The sequence below is a fragment of the Mastigoproctus giganteus genome, chromosome 9 (assembly GCF_048544385.1).
Source record: "Mastigoproctus giganteus isolate SK-2022 chromosome 9, ASM4854438v1, whole genome shotgun sequence".
In the NCBI taxonomy this organism is placed as follows: Eukaryota; Metazoa; Arthropoda; class Arachnida; order Uropygi; family Thelyphonidae; genus Mastigoproctus; species Mastigoproctus giganteus.
Window position 1 is genome coordinate 63,584,776 of NC_143583.1, and position 15,595 is coordinate 63,600,370.

Genomic DNA, 15,595 nt, shown 5'->3' on the forward strand with positions numbered 1-15,595 from the left:
AGTTGATCTGTAACCAAGTTACAAAGGAGGTTAGGCAGGCGAAGGCAGATTACGAGAGATCCTTGGCAAGGGATGCGAAGAAAAACAGCAAAGAGTTCTTTACTTATGTAAACTCTAGAAGGAAGGGGATGAATCAGATTGGTCCACTTGAGATCGATGGGTCAACTGTTGATGACCCTGCTCGGGTAGCTAACAAACTAAATGAATATTTTGCATCGACATTCACACATGAGGAGTTATTCAGCGAGGGGAATGCCAGAGGTGTATTCAAATCTAGCAGTAAGCTAGAGAATCTTGTAATAACTGAGAGCAAAGTGGAGGAGAAATTGTTGAAGATAAACACAAGAAAGGCACCTGGGGTGGATGGGATCTATCCAGTTATATTAAAGGAGGCAGCAAAGGAGGTAAGCAAACCCTTAGCCATAATTATGAGAGCTTCCTTGGACTCAGGGGAGGTACCCATTGACTGGAGATGTGCAAATGTGACCCCAATTCACAAAGGGGGATCAAAGGCTGACACAAGTAATTATAGACCTGTGAGTTTAACTTCTGTTCCCGGAAAATTAATGGAGGCACTGGTGAAAGAAGCACTGCAGGATCATCTAGACAAGACTTCAGTTATAGCTAGGACACAGCATGGTTTTGTTAAGGGGAAGTCTTGCCTGACCAATTTGATTGGATACTATGATGCAGTCACAAAAGAACTGGATGCAGGGAATAACTTTGATATTATATACTTGGATCTTAGAAAGGCTTTTGATACTGTTGCACATGGAAGACTGCTGCACAAATTGGAGCAGTGTGGCATTGGAGGCAAGTTGCTGCTATGGATAAAGGGGTGGTTGAGGGGGAGAAGACAGAGAGTGGTAATCAATGGACACTGCTCATCGTGGACTAATGTTATTAGTGGAGTCCCTCAGGGTTCAGTATTGGGGCCTTTATTGTTTTCTGTATTTATAAATGATATTGATGATGGTATATCAGGCTTAATGTCCAAGTTTGCAGACGATACGAAGGTTGGCAGGGTTGTCAAGGACACTACTGACACTATGCTGCTGCAACAGGATTTGGAAAGGTTGAGCAGATGGGCTTCGAGGTGGCAAATGAAGTTTAACATTGACAAATGTAAAGTACTACATATGGGAAACGGCAACCCCAGAGCAACGTATCAACTCTGTGGTACTACACTGACAGTGGTAGAGAATGAAAGGGACCTGGGGGTGGTGGTGCAGGCAGATATGAAGTTCTCTGAGCAGTGCAGACGAGCTGCAAGAGTAGCTCATGGTGTATTGTCAATGATATATAGGAATTTTTCTAGCAGGGATAAGGAGGTGATTATTCCCTTGTATAAGGCAATGGTCAGGCCACACCTAGAGTACTGTATACAGGCCTGGAGGCCTCATTTCAGGAAGGATGTAGAGCTGCTGGAACGAGTACAGAGAAGGGCAACTAGATTGGTGAATGGGACAAAGGGGTTCTCTTACGAAGAAAGGCTTAAGTTTTGCAAATTACAATGTCTGGAAACTAGGCACCAGCGGGGTGATCTGATAGAGGTGTACAAAGCCTTGAATGGTTTGAGCATGCTCAATGCTGATGGGATTCTTCCTCTAGCTCAGAAAAATCACCTGAGAGGGCATAAATTCAAATTGAGGAAAGACAGATGTAGGATAGATGTGCGGAAATTTGCCTTTAGCCAGCGGGTGGTTGGTGGGTGGAACAGACTTCCATCCCTTGTCGTGGAAGTTGATAGTCTAAATAAGTTTAAGGCTCAGCTGGACAGGTATTTCGAACGAACAGAGGGGTGAAGTGGAAGTGGTTATTTTTATTTATTTATGTTACTTTTTTTTTTTTTTTTTTTTTTTTCTTTTTTTTTTTGGCTGATGCTGCATAAGCTTGCTTTCTTGCATCAAATGCCTCTACTAATGCTAATGCTAATGCTAATCCTAAATAACCTATATTTAATAACTCATGAAGTGGGTGGTCTGGTGCCTACAGATGATAATACAGAAAATCAAACCAAAAATGAAACTCATGTCCTTTTCTCAACACATTAGTATTTATTATTTAAAAATGTAGGCCAATGTTCTTGAAACCTCTGTAGACTACATTACTCTTAATGATTTGCTATAACCCTGAAATGTTTTTAAATTTTAATTATGTGTTGTATAGTTATCTATAGTTATCTATATTGTTAATTGGCATTTGATAGCATGAATTTGATGTATTGCCTCTACCATTTAATATTTTGATTGGTAGCTATTTTATATTATTGATAGTATATGTAATTTTCCATAAGAATGTACAAATAATGTTTATTAATATATGTAATATCTTATTGCTCTTGAACTTGTTATTGATTTCAAAGTTAAAATTTAATTTTTCAAATACCCTAACCAAAAGTGGGTGGCATATTCAGATAAGATAAATAAAATAATTCTTCTTAAAAAAAGTTTGCATTTTTCTTAAGTAAGTTAATTAAAATGGATTAATTGAAATTAATTATAAATGGTGATATTATTATTTCCCAACAGAGATACGACCAGATGGAAGTATTTCTTGGGTCAATATTGGCAACATGGAACAAGTAAATGTTGTTTTAAACAAAGGTATTAATCCAGAAGGAATTGCTTATGACTGGACAAGTAAACGAATATATTGGACTGATTCTGGAAATCGTAGCATATATGCAATGAATCTAGATGGTTCTAAGTTGGTAACTATAACACGAGTGGAAAGACCACGGGCCATTGTGTTGGATCCATGTAAAGGGTAAATTTTTTTAAATTTATTTCTTCCATTATTTTCACAGAGTAATTTTTAATTTTATAGATCTCTTTTTTTTTTTTCCTTTTTTTTTTTTTTATTATGTAGCCGTATATTATTTCAGAGTGGGCCAGAAAATATGCAAAATTAATTATAAATGAATATAGAATTTTTGGAAATTGTTTGCAAAACCCTACATACTAGAAAAAATAACACATAATATATATTTTGGTAGACACTGCATTAGTTGTTTTCAGTGATACTCAACAGACAGCATTTCTGAAACTTGTAATGTGGTTATATCTGTTATAAAGTAATTTTGTATTTTTTCTTTCTTTCTGCAAGATCTCTGCATACAGTATGAATATAAACAATGCCCAGCAAAAGATCTCCTAAAAAGAAAAATTATTCATGGCATGAGGAAAAGTATGGGTAGGACTAATGTTAATAAAGGGCATGGGCCTGATGAAAAAGACTTAAGGACAAGGCTTTTTTTTGACTATGCTAAAGTTTGCCAGAATGCCATTCCAGAAGCTGTTCACTTGTCAAAAATAAAAATGTATTTATTTAAAATAAAAAATCCTACTAGAGAAAATAATGACAATATTCTTTTATCATGGAAATGTTTATAAAATTTATACTTTGTTGTTGTAAGAGAATAATTAAATGATGCTCATTAAATTACATTTCTATAAAATGTATTCACTTCCCCCTAGGGGGGGTAAGAATGCCACAGATTCTCTGTGGTAGTGTGCACTGTGGATTGAGTTTCTTTCTACCATACCTACCTATCCATGTAATGAACTCCTGCAGTGCAGATAGGTTCTAGGATAATTCATGGGGTTCTGTCAATGATATGCTGGAATTTTGTGAGCAAGAACAAAGAGGTAGTTATCCCATTGTAAAAGCAGCTGGTTAGATTAGGCTGGTCTTAAATATTAAATATTGCATAAAGGTTTGGAAGTCCCATTTTAGGAAGAATGTATATCTGTTGGAATGGGTGCAGAGAAGAGCAACAGTATTAGTCAGGGGCATGAAAGGATGCCCTTATCAAAAAAGATGTGAGTTCTGTAAATTGCATTGTCTAGAAATTAGGCACCTGTGAGGAAACCTGATTGAAGTGTTTAATAGTTTAAATGGGATGAATAAACTAAATGCTAATGGCATCTGTATTATTTTTTGAATAACACATACACACAAAGGAACATAAATTTAAATTTACAAAGGAAGGTCACAGGATAGATGTGCGCAAAAATTTGCTTTCAGCTCGAGGGAGACATTTTTGAAACAGGCTTCCATTTGGTGTTGTGGAAGTGGATAGTTTTAATAAATTTAAAAGATTGAACACGTTGTTAGAAGGGATAAATAAATGGAATAGGTAGTTTTCTTTTTTCTTTCTTTTTTTTTTTCTACTGATGCTGTATAAGCTTGATTCCTTGCATTATTTTGCATCTGCTGATGCTTATACAAAATCTGCGTGTCAGTAAAAATAACAAACATGGAATTAGTTAGTCCATGTTATGGAGAATTATTTTTTAAACCTTTCATGAGTGACTTCTGAGCATGCATAGGATCATGCAGTGAGTTATTCAAATTTGTGTGGGTCCATGGTGGTGAATTTTCTAGGTGGGGTACAAGAAGTGAGTTTCTGTGGCAGTGCACACTGTGGATTGAGTTTCTTTCTGGAATTTTAAGTTTTGTAAAAATTAACTCTTTTTATACACATAGTTCTTATTTTGAATGATTATCTAACATAAAAGTGAAAGTATTGTCAAAAATCAAATCAGAATTTAAAAAAAAAAAAAAAAAAAAAGCAATTCTGATAAAAAAAATCATGAAACTCTACATCTTTTTATGTATCGCATGATTCAATTTCATTAAATTATTTTCATCGAGTTTCAAGATCAGAATTCCTGAAATTTTATTTATTCAACTTCAGCTATCAAATGCCCAAATTGGACAACTGCATGGAACTGTATACAAAAAATAATTTTAATAGCATATACTTGGATTTCAGAAAAGCATTTGATTCTATTTCACAAAATAAATAGACTTCTGTACAAATTGGAGCTTATGGCATTAAGAGCAACTCACTGCTATGGATAAAGGGATGGTTGAGTGGGAGAAGAGAGAGTTGTTCTCAATGGACACTGCTCTTCGTTGACTAATGTTATCAATGGAGTCCCCTAGTGTTCAGTACTGTGCCATTGTTGTTTTCTGTATTTATTAAGGATATCAATGAAGGTATATCAGACTTAATATCTAAGTTTGTAGATGATACAAAGGTTGGCAGGGTGATTAATGACAGTAATGATGGTGTATGCTTTTGCAACAAGAACTAGAAAAATTAGGGAGTTAGTTGATCTGAGAAATGGCAATTAAAGTTTAACTTTAACATTGACAAATGCAGAGTACTCCACATAGGTAGCAGTAACCTAAGGTTAATGTACCAACTGTCAGAAATGAAATTGTCTCAGCAGTGCAGATAGGCTGCCAGGACACACATGGCATTTGGTCAATGATATACAAGAATTTTGCTTTCAATAATAAAGAGATTATTATTCGATTATATAAGGCAATGGTCAGGTCACATCTTGAGTATTGCATACAGATCTGGAGGCCTCATTTTAGGAAGGATGTAGAGCTGCTTGAGTGGGCACAGAGAAGAGCACAGGGATTGGTGAGGGGGACAAAGGGATACTCTTACCAAGAAAGGCTTAAGTTCTGCAAATTGCAGCATCTAATGGCTAGATACCTGCGCATTGATTGAGATGTATAAGGCCTTGAATGGTTTCAGCAAGCTCGGTGCTGATGGGATTCTTCAGATTGTTCAGATTATGTACTTGAGGGGGCATAAATTCAAATTGTGGAAAGACTTGCAGAATAGATGTACAGAAATTTGCCTTTAGTGAGCAAATGGTTGATTGCTGGAACAAATTTTCATCTGTCATTGTGGAAATTGATAGCTTAAATAAATTCAAGGAAGAAATGAACAAACTTTTGGCACAAATTAGCATTAGCAGTAACATTAGTTGAGACAAACGATGCAAGAAAGCAAGTTTAGGCAGCATTAGCCAAAAAATCCTTCCCATTTCTATCAAAAAATCCTTCCCATTTCAGCCTTAAATTTATTTAAGCTCAGCCTTAAATTTATTTAAGCTATCAACTTCCACAACAGATGGAAGTCTGTTCCAGCAATCAACTACCCACTGGCTAAAGGCAAATTTTCGCACATCAATTCTACAACTGTCTTTCCTCAGTTTGAAACTGTGCCCCCTCAGGTTCTTAATCTGATCAAGAGGAAGAATCCCATCAGCATTGAGCTTGCTCAACCCATTCGAGGTCTAATACACCTCAATCAGATCACCTTGCAGGTGCCTAGTCTCCAGCCACTGCAATTTGCAGAACTTAAGCCTCTCTTGGTAAGTAGACCCCTTCGTTCTGTTCACAAATCTTGTTTCCCTTCTCTGTACATGCTCAAGCTACTCTATATCCTTCCCAAAATGAGGCCTCGAAACCTGTACGCAATACCAATACTTTATACAAAGGGATAATCACCTTTTCCCTATTAGCAAAATTCCTATATATCATTGATAAGACTCCATGACCTGCTTTGGCAGCCTGTCTGCACTGCTCAGAAAACTTCATATCTGACTGCACAATTACCCCCCCAGTTCTTTTTCACTCTCCACTTCCCTGAGTGTAGAACCAGACAGTTGGTACGTTTCTCGTGGGTTACTGCTACCCAAATGCAGTACTTTGCATTTGTCAACTTCAACCTCAGTTGCCACTTCTCAGCCCATCTACCTAACTTTTCTAGATTCTATTGCAGCAACATACTGTCTTTCCTATCATTAACAACCCTGCCAACCTTTGTATCATCTGAAAATTTGGACATTAAGCCTGATATATCATTAGGAAATACATAAAACAACAATGGGCCCATCACCGAACCCTAGGGGACTCCACTAATAACATTAGTCCATGTAGAGCAGTGTCCATTTATTACCACTCTCTGCTGTCTCCCACTCAACCATCCCTTTATCCATTGCAGCAACTTGTCCTTAATGCCATAACACTCCATTTTGTACAGCAGTCTTCCATGTGCAATAGTATCAAAAGCTTTCCTGAAATCCAAGTATATGATATCAAAATTATTTTTTGCATCCAGTTCCTTTGTGACCACATCGTGGTATCCAATTATTTTTGGTCAGACAAGACTTCCCCTTAAGAAACTCATGCTGTGTCTGAACTATTATTGCAGTCTTGTCTAGATGATCCTGCAACACTTCTTTAATCAGTGACTCCATTATTTTCCCTAGAACAGAAAGTAAACTAACAGGTCTATAATTATTTGCATTAGTCACCCTATGAACCCTCTTTGTGAATTGGGGATACATTTGCACATCTTCAGTCCATGGGGACCTCCCCTGAATCTAAAATGCTCTCATAATTATGGCTAAGGGTTTGCTTACTTCCCTCACTGCCTCCTTCAATATAACTGTATAGATTCCATCTGTCCCCAGGTGCCTTTTTTTATGTTTAACTTCAACAATTTCTTCTCCACTTTGCTCTCCGTTATTACAAAATTATTTAGCTCCCTATTAGAATTTAGTAAGCTTCTGTCCTCCCCTTCCTTACAGAATTCCTCATGTGTCATTATAGATGCAAAATATACTGATTCAGTTTGTCAGCTATCTGAGTAGGGTCATCTACAGTCAAACCACCAACATCAAGTGGACCAATCTGATTCATCCCCTTCCATCTAGAGTTTACATAAGTAAAGAAGTCTTTGTTGTGTTTCTTTGCATCCTTTGCCAAGGATTTATATGTATTTATATGTATCCCATGCATTTTTCTTCTCTGTCACATGTCTAATTAGTTCATCTGACATCCATTTAGGCCTAAATCTTGAACAATACTTTTTTGTTGGTATGAAAAGCCTAGTAGCTTCCAAGATTAATTCTTTGAATGCTTCCCATTTTGAATTTGCTGTTGGTAACATCATCAGTTGGTTTCACTGTATAGAATTTAAATACTGTCTCAGACCACCGTAGTCACCTTTACGAAAGCAATTGCTAGTGTGTGAGTGACCAACCCACAAATTTCAGTCAATCTCTAGGAAATTAAAATCCCCCCATTATAAGACACACTAATTTACTGGCCCACTCTATTTCTCTCACAATTAGTCATTATACTCATCAGATTCATTTGGCCTATAACACACACACCTACTCTCATTTTTCCTTTCCCAGTGCTTATGTCACACCACACAGACTCAACATTGCATTGTCCACGAACATCAACTTGATGCACTCTCTTAGATTTTATGTGTTTCTTAACTAACAGCATAACCCCTCCGCCCTTTCTGTCCTGTCTATCCTTTATGTATACATTGTACTCCCCAAATTTCAGTTCTGCACTGCTTATGTCTGTGTGACACCATGTCTCTGATATCCCAACAATATCTTCCTTTGATGTCTTGACTAGCACTTGACTAGTTACTGCTACCCATATGCAGTACTTTGCATTTGTCAATGTTAATCTTCAATTGCCATTTCTCAGCCCATCTACCTAACTTTTCTAGATCCTCTTGCAGTAGCATACTGTCATTACTGTACAACCATGCCAACCTTCGTATCATCTTCAAACTTAGCCATTAAGCCTGATACACCTTCATCAATATCATTTCTAAATTTAGAAAACAACAATGGCCCTACACTAAACATGGGGGACTCCACTAATAACAGTAGTCCACGAAGAGTAGTGTCCAGTGATTACACTCTGCTTTTTCCACAGAACCATAGTCCTAGCTTATCTAGGAAAAGTTCTAGATAAGCTAACTGATGTTGCAGATGAATTGAATAGGTATTTTACATCAGTCTTTACTGAGAAAAGACCCTTTGTGTGTGAAGCTGTGCCATATGGAATTAGTGATGTAGTAATTATAGATGATGTTTATTAGAAAAATGTTTGAGCATAAAGGGAAGTAAGGCTCCCAGAGTTGAAGGCATATACCCTGTAGTGTTGGAGGAGAACACAAGAGAGAAAGAAAGAGGATGTATTGAACCATTAAGGTTAATTATGAGGGCATCTTTGAACTCAGGTAAGAAACCTTGGATTGGAGAAGTGCCAATGTATCATCATCATCATCATCATCATCAGCCATTTTCAATCCACTGCAGGATGAAGGCCTCTCCAGCAACTTTCCAGTTTCTTCTGTTTTGAGCACTGGCCATCCATTTACTACTCAAAAACTCATGAATTTCATCTATCCATCTCCGCCTTTGTCTTCCAGGTTTTCTTCTAGCTCCTCTTGGGTACCATTCTGTTATTTTCTTAGTCCATCTGTCATCATGTCTTCGAGCTATGTGTCCTGCCCAAGACCATTTTAGTTCTTTAGTTTTGATAAGAATGTCCTTTACTTGAGTTTGCTGCCTAATCCATGTGTTTCTCTTCTTATCTAACAGTCTGATTCCCAATATAATTCGTTCCATTCTTCGCTGTGTAGTTCTCAGCTTCTCTTCCATTCTTTTGGTGAGTGCCCAAGTTTCACTTCCATAAGTTATGGTGGGGAGTATACATTGGTTCATTATTTTACGTTTCAGACAAACTGGGACATTGCTCTTCAATATGTGACTATATTTCCTGATTGCTATCCATCCAAAATTTATTCTTCTCTTGACTTCCAGCCATTTATCATTATTACAGCTAATAACTTGTCCCAGATAAGTATATGACTCCACCTTTTCAATTACTGCTCCTTCAATCATTATTTCCCTTTCTGTGGCATACTTGTTCATCATTACTTTTGTTTTAGCCATATTCATCTTTAGTCCAAAATCCTTACTAACTGTGCATAACTGATTAAGATTTTCCTCTAATTCTTTGGGATCGTGGCTTATGACCACAATGTCATCTGCAAATCGTAAATGGTTTAGGTACTCTCCATTCACATTGACTCCTTTCTGCGACCAGTCTAATCTTCTGAAAGCTTCCTCAAGGGCAGCAGTAAACATCTTCGGAGATATTGTGTCTCCTTGTCGAACTCCTTTCTCGATTTTAAATTTCCTACTGTCTTTGTCTAGTCTAATAAAGTATGTAGCACTCTCATATATTTTCTTCAAAATCATAATATATGGGGTATCTATGCCTTGTCTTTCCAGTGCCCGAAACATTGCCTTATGCTGTATGGAGTCAAATGCCTTTTCATAATCCACAAATGCCAGGCATAATGGTGTTCTATATTCATTTGCTTTCTCCATTAGTTGTGATATTATGTGAAGGTGATCCATAGTTGAGAATCCTGTCCTAAAGCCAGCTTGCTCTTTCGGTTGATTCTCATCAAGTATTCTTTCTAATCTGTTAGTAATGACCCTTGTGAACAACTTGTAGATATGGGATAACAAGCTAATTGGTCTATAATTTCCAATTTCTGATTTATCTCCTTTCTTATGCAGCAAAACTATGATTGCATTATTCCACTGCTTAGGCATCACACCTTTTCTAATGCACTTTGTGGAGAGCCTTCCCAGTTTTTGTGTTATGTCTCTTCCTCCCAATTTTAACAACTCTACAGTAACTTCATCTTCCCCTGGGGCTTTCCGATTCTTCATTTTCTTCAATGCATGTTCTACCTCATCAGGAAGAATATCGGGTATGTCGTATGTGTTGCTACTTTGCAATCCATGTTCCCCACTGCTGGTATCATTCCCTCGCTCCTTGTATAATTCTCTATAGTAGTCTTCTGCTATTTGAATTATGCCTTCTCTGCTGTTTATAAATACACCATCGCTATTCTTCAGTTTCAGTATCATTTGTCTTTCTGTATTACTGCTCATGGCTGCTGATTTAAATCCTTTGTTTTCCCTTAATGCTTGTTCTACTTTTCTTGTGTTAAATCTTCTTATGTCCTCTCTGAGTCTCTTTCTAATGGCTTTGCATAACTCAGTATACTCAATTTTCTCCCTGTCAGTGTTTTTCTTGCTCTTCATTTGTCGTCTTTGGTTCATCATGACAAGTGTTTCTTGACTAATTTTTTCTTCTTTGGATTTCTGTTTCCCTATAGGTTGCTTGGGCTTTATCACTTTCAGAAAGTTGTACTATTCCTCGTCCATATCTTGGTCCTGAGCAGTCTGCAGAAGCTCAAACTTGTTCTTAAGTTCCAGTACATACTGCTTTTCCTACATCCTACATCTATATCAAGTGTACATCTTACCATTCTGTGATCACTTCCAACATTTACCTTATTCAGGACGGTAACATCATTCACAATATATCTTCTGTTAGTGAGGATGAAGTCGATTTCATTAGTTGTTTGGACTCTTCCATGTCCACTTTCTGTTCACCCTTTTCTTGAAAAAAGTGTTCATTACTGACAGTCCTTGAGATTCTGTAAATTCCACAAGTCTTTCACCTCTTTTATTTCTTTCACCAATTCCAAAATTCCTATAGTTCCGCTTTCTGCGCTGTTTTGTCTTTTTCCAACCTTAGCATTGAAGTCCCCCATAATAATAGTGTAGTGGGTTTTCTGCTCATCTAGAAGACTCTCAATTTCAGTGTACATTTCTTCAACCTCTTCATCATCATGGCTCGATGTTGGTGCATAAATCATTATAACCTTTAGCTTGTATCTCATAGAAATCTTGAGTATTAGTCTTGACACCCTTGGTGATCTGCTTTTGAATTCCAAAATGTTGTTTTTAAAATCTTTATGGACCAGAAACCCAACTCCACCTTCACTCCTTTCACTGTTTCCATTGGTGTACAGCAGATTTCCACTTGATAAACTTATAAGTGATTCATTTCTTCTTCTTGTTTCAGCCAAACCGATGATATTCCAATTCACATTTTCTAATTCCTTTTCCAGCTCTAATATCCTGTCTTCACTGATGAGTGATCGTACGTTATAACAGGCCAAGTTCAGTTTCCGTGCATGGCAGCCTGGTCATACCCAGAGATTCTTAGCACCCTCTGCTTCCACTCTGATCCTCTCACTGCCGTAAGAGGGAGAGTGAATGCTGCTGGGGACTGAGGGCCATTTGTATTGTTGTGCTCTCATTGCTGGAGGGTTTGGTCTTTTCCTCTTCACGCTGACCAGGCAACTTGAAGAGAACCACTCTACACATTCGTTGCCACCTAAGTGACGTAACAGGGCTTACCACTGAGAAGGTGTGCATAAGTGGATTTTAGGGAGGCAGGCCAACCGGACTTCTCCTAAATCTTCTGTAATAGAGAGATATTGGATCCATCAGTGTTTTAGGCTGAGTGTCTGATATCACACAGGATACCTGTTCCCCTCTAAGCCCCAATGTATCAACAATACATAAAGGCATTTCTAAGAGTGAAGTTGGTAATTACAGAACAGTTACTCTGACTTAAAAGGTAGAAAAAAATCTTATAGGTAATGATTAAGAGTGCAATCCAGGGACATTTACATTGATATGCCATTCTGAAGGACACACAACATGGTTTTGTTAAAGGTAGGTCATGCTTAATTCTAGGCCTACGTAACTGAGTGGTCAGGAGCAGGAGTGCAGTAGCACATGCTCTTTGACTAGACCAGATTCAAGCCCCCGACTGCTAAGTACGGTTGGTCTACCAACCTGTGGTGGATCAGCGTGCAGATTACGGTCCATTCCCTCAACATGAATTGTTAAGCTGGCTTTCATCCTGCAGTGGATTGATAATGTCTGAAGTTTACCTTTTTTTTTTTTTTATCATGCTTAACTAACGTATAAGGCTATTTAACATAATTACTCATGAGTTGGATTTAGCAAACATTTTGACATAGTTTATTTGCATTTTAGTAAAGTGTGAATTGGTCCCTCAGTAGAGGTTACTGTATGAGCTTGAACGGGTTGGGATTACTGATATGATTTAAGATGGATTGCTAGGTGGCAGCACAGTAGAAGGCAGAGGGTTTTGATTAATGGATATTCTTCAGATTAGTTCCCTTAAGGATTGGTTCTTGGACAACTGTTCTTTCTCATTTTCATAAATGAAATCAACAAAAGGATAGAAAGGATGATGTAAAAATTTTCAGGTGTGAAGATTGGCAAATTTGCTAATGATTTGTACCAAGCAGCACTCTTTCAGGATTACTTGAATAGACTTCAGATATGGTCAGAGAAGTGGCAGTTATGTTTTATTGCTGCTAAATGCGAGGTCTTACACTTGGGGAATAGCAAACCACAAATAATTTATACACTTGGTGGGGTTGAATTAAAATAAAATCAGGGGAAAAGAAAAAGAATCTGGGAGTTACAATACAGGCAGATATGAAGTTTTCTGAACAGTGTAAACAGGTAGTCAGGATAGCCCGTGGTGTCCTATCAATGATATATCAGGTGCCTCCGTAGCCAGGTGGGAAGGAGGAGCACTGCATAGCACACACTTCTTGATTAGACCGGGATTCGAGCCTGTCACCACTAAATACGGAGGATGCGGAAAGGTCAGGGAATGACCACCGCATATCCTGGAGCAATATGGCCTTAGTTGCTAATGCTCCTAAAAGCCAAATAACTAACTAACTAACTAACAATGATATATCGATCGCTATCCTGTAGAGATTGGAAGGTCATAATCCTGCTGTATAAGGCAATTGTAAGACCACATTTGGAATACTGTGTTCAAGTATGAAGACCTCATCTGAAAAAAGACATTGAGCTTCTTGAAAAGGTTCAAAGATGGGCAGCTCTAATGGTGAGATCAGCAGAAGGATAACCATATGAGGGAAGACTGATTATGTGGTGGGTTGCAGAGCTTGGCAACCAAGCATCTCAGAGGTGACCTGATCTCTCTCTCTCTCTCTCTCTCTCTCTCTCTCTCTCTCTCTCTCTCTCTCTCTCTCTCTCTCTCTCAGAGGTTTACAAGCCTAAGAGAGAGAGAGAGAGAGATTAGAAAAGTGAATGAAGGTGGAATTCTTGCTGTTATAAAGAATTCCAGAACTAGGAGTCATAAATTCAGATTTCAGGGTTTGAGGTTTACATTAGTTTGTAGGAAGCTTTCTTTTAGCCAGCGAGTCTTTAATTTGTGGAAAAAGTTGCCCTCGCAGGTAGTTGAGGCTGACAGTTTGAATAAATTCAAAGGTGAACTGGATAGTTGCCTGTGTGAGGAGGAAAGCATATAATTTGTGTTTTCTTAACTATTCGCAAATGCCTGTGGCTTTCTTGCACTATATGGTGAATACTATTACTATTTAGGCTTTTTCCAAGGTTATCTTCCAAGATGGAAGATAACCTTGATGAGTATTTCTTAGTTGGTTTGAAAAGCCTAGTAGTTTCTATGTTTATTTTCTGGAGTTCTTCCCATTTAGAATTGCTGATGGTAACATCATCAGTTGGTCCTGCTGTAGTCACCTTTACAAAGTGAAAACTCTTCCCTTTACCCTTAATGGTAGTTTCATCTTTAAGCAAATCCCAAATCAATAGTGTGATTGATGCCATCTAGTGGTTCTAATCACAGTGTATTGGTTTGTGGGAGATTTTTAATTTCTTTTTAAGTTTTATAATTCATGATTAATGTATAAGATCTCCGAACTTTTTTCTTATATTTTGCTGCACAATATGCTCCTGCATTTTTTTCATGCAATTTGAAACATTCTGCATGTTTTCTGAAATTAGTACTTTTTTATTTTTCATATTGTGCAAAAAATTTATGTGATAGAGCAAAATCAATTAGAGATATGGAATCAGCACCTAAAAATTGCACTGTTTACCTGTTTTCATTAAAAAGAGCAAAGTTTTGTTTGTTAAATGTATACCAGTTTTATAATTATTTTCCAAAATAAATTATTTAGATGTCAATGTTAAAGAAATGCTTCTTAATTTTTTCAGCTTTATGTATTACACAGACTGGGGACGCTTTGGAAATACAGGAAAAATTTTTAAATCTACAATGGCAGGTAATAAAAGAACGGCAATAGTGGAAGATAACCTTACTCAGCCTAGTGGATTAGCACTTGACTATGATGATCAGAAACTCTACTGGACAGATGCTTTGAGGTATTTTATTTATTCTGTTATATAATTTTTTTAGGCATGTTAGCATATTTGTATAATGTGTATATTTGTATGATTTGTATAATGTCTATTGCCTTCACCATGTTCATTCATCTGCTCATCCATCCGTATATAACAACTCAACTCTCAGTGGATCGATATTCTTGCAATTTTTTATATGAGCCTTTTTGAAAGATTTGTCAAGCCATTCCAAATTTCATTAAAATTGAACCAATAGAAATCTGGCAATTATTTCTTTGTCTGTCCATCATGTTATTACATGCATCAGTTTACACATAAAAACTCAACTCCCAATCACAGTGGATAGATTTTCACGAAAAATTTTATTCTTGAACCTGTTAAAAAGATTTGTAGAACCATACTAAATTTCATTAAAATTGGAACACAGAAATCTGACGATTATTATTATTTCTCTGTCTGTCCATCCATCTATCTGCATGTAGTAACTCGACTCCCATTAAATTTGAATTATCATGAAATTTTATATTTAGACTTTACAGAAATATTTTATTGCCACCCCAAATTTCATAAAATTCTTTGTCCATTTCCATGTAATAACTCAGCTCACAGTGAAAGGATCTCAATGAAATTTTATATTTCGATCTGGTAGACAAATTGTCAAGCATTCCCAAATTTTATCAAAATTGTACCAATAGAAAGCCGATAAATATTATTTAATTTTTTCATACATATCATATGTTGTCTATATACTGCATTTTATAGATATAGCACTGGATATTATATTTTATTATAATATAATAATTATAATAAATTATATAATAATTATAATAATTATACATTGCTGTATG

General features: G+C 36.9%; 1 protein-coding gene across 1 annotated transcript in view; it reads left to right on the forward strand.

Moving 5' to 3' along the window:
* The window catches only part of mgl (low-density lipoprotein receptor-related protein megalin), a 1,043,262-nt gene that overhangs the window by 610,781 nt on the left and 416,886 nt on the right, over positions 1–15,595 (forward strand). Inside the window, exons 44-45 of the mRNA XM_090381453.1 lie at positions 2,532–2,769; positions 14,601–14,768. Coding sequence (XP_090237579.1) covers positions 2,532–2,769; positions 14,601–14,768 — 406 coding nt within the window. The remainder of the gene's footprint in view (positions 1–2,531; positions 2,770–14,600; positions 14,769–15,595) is intronic.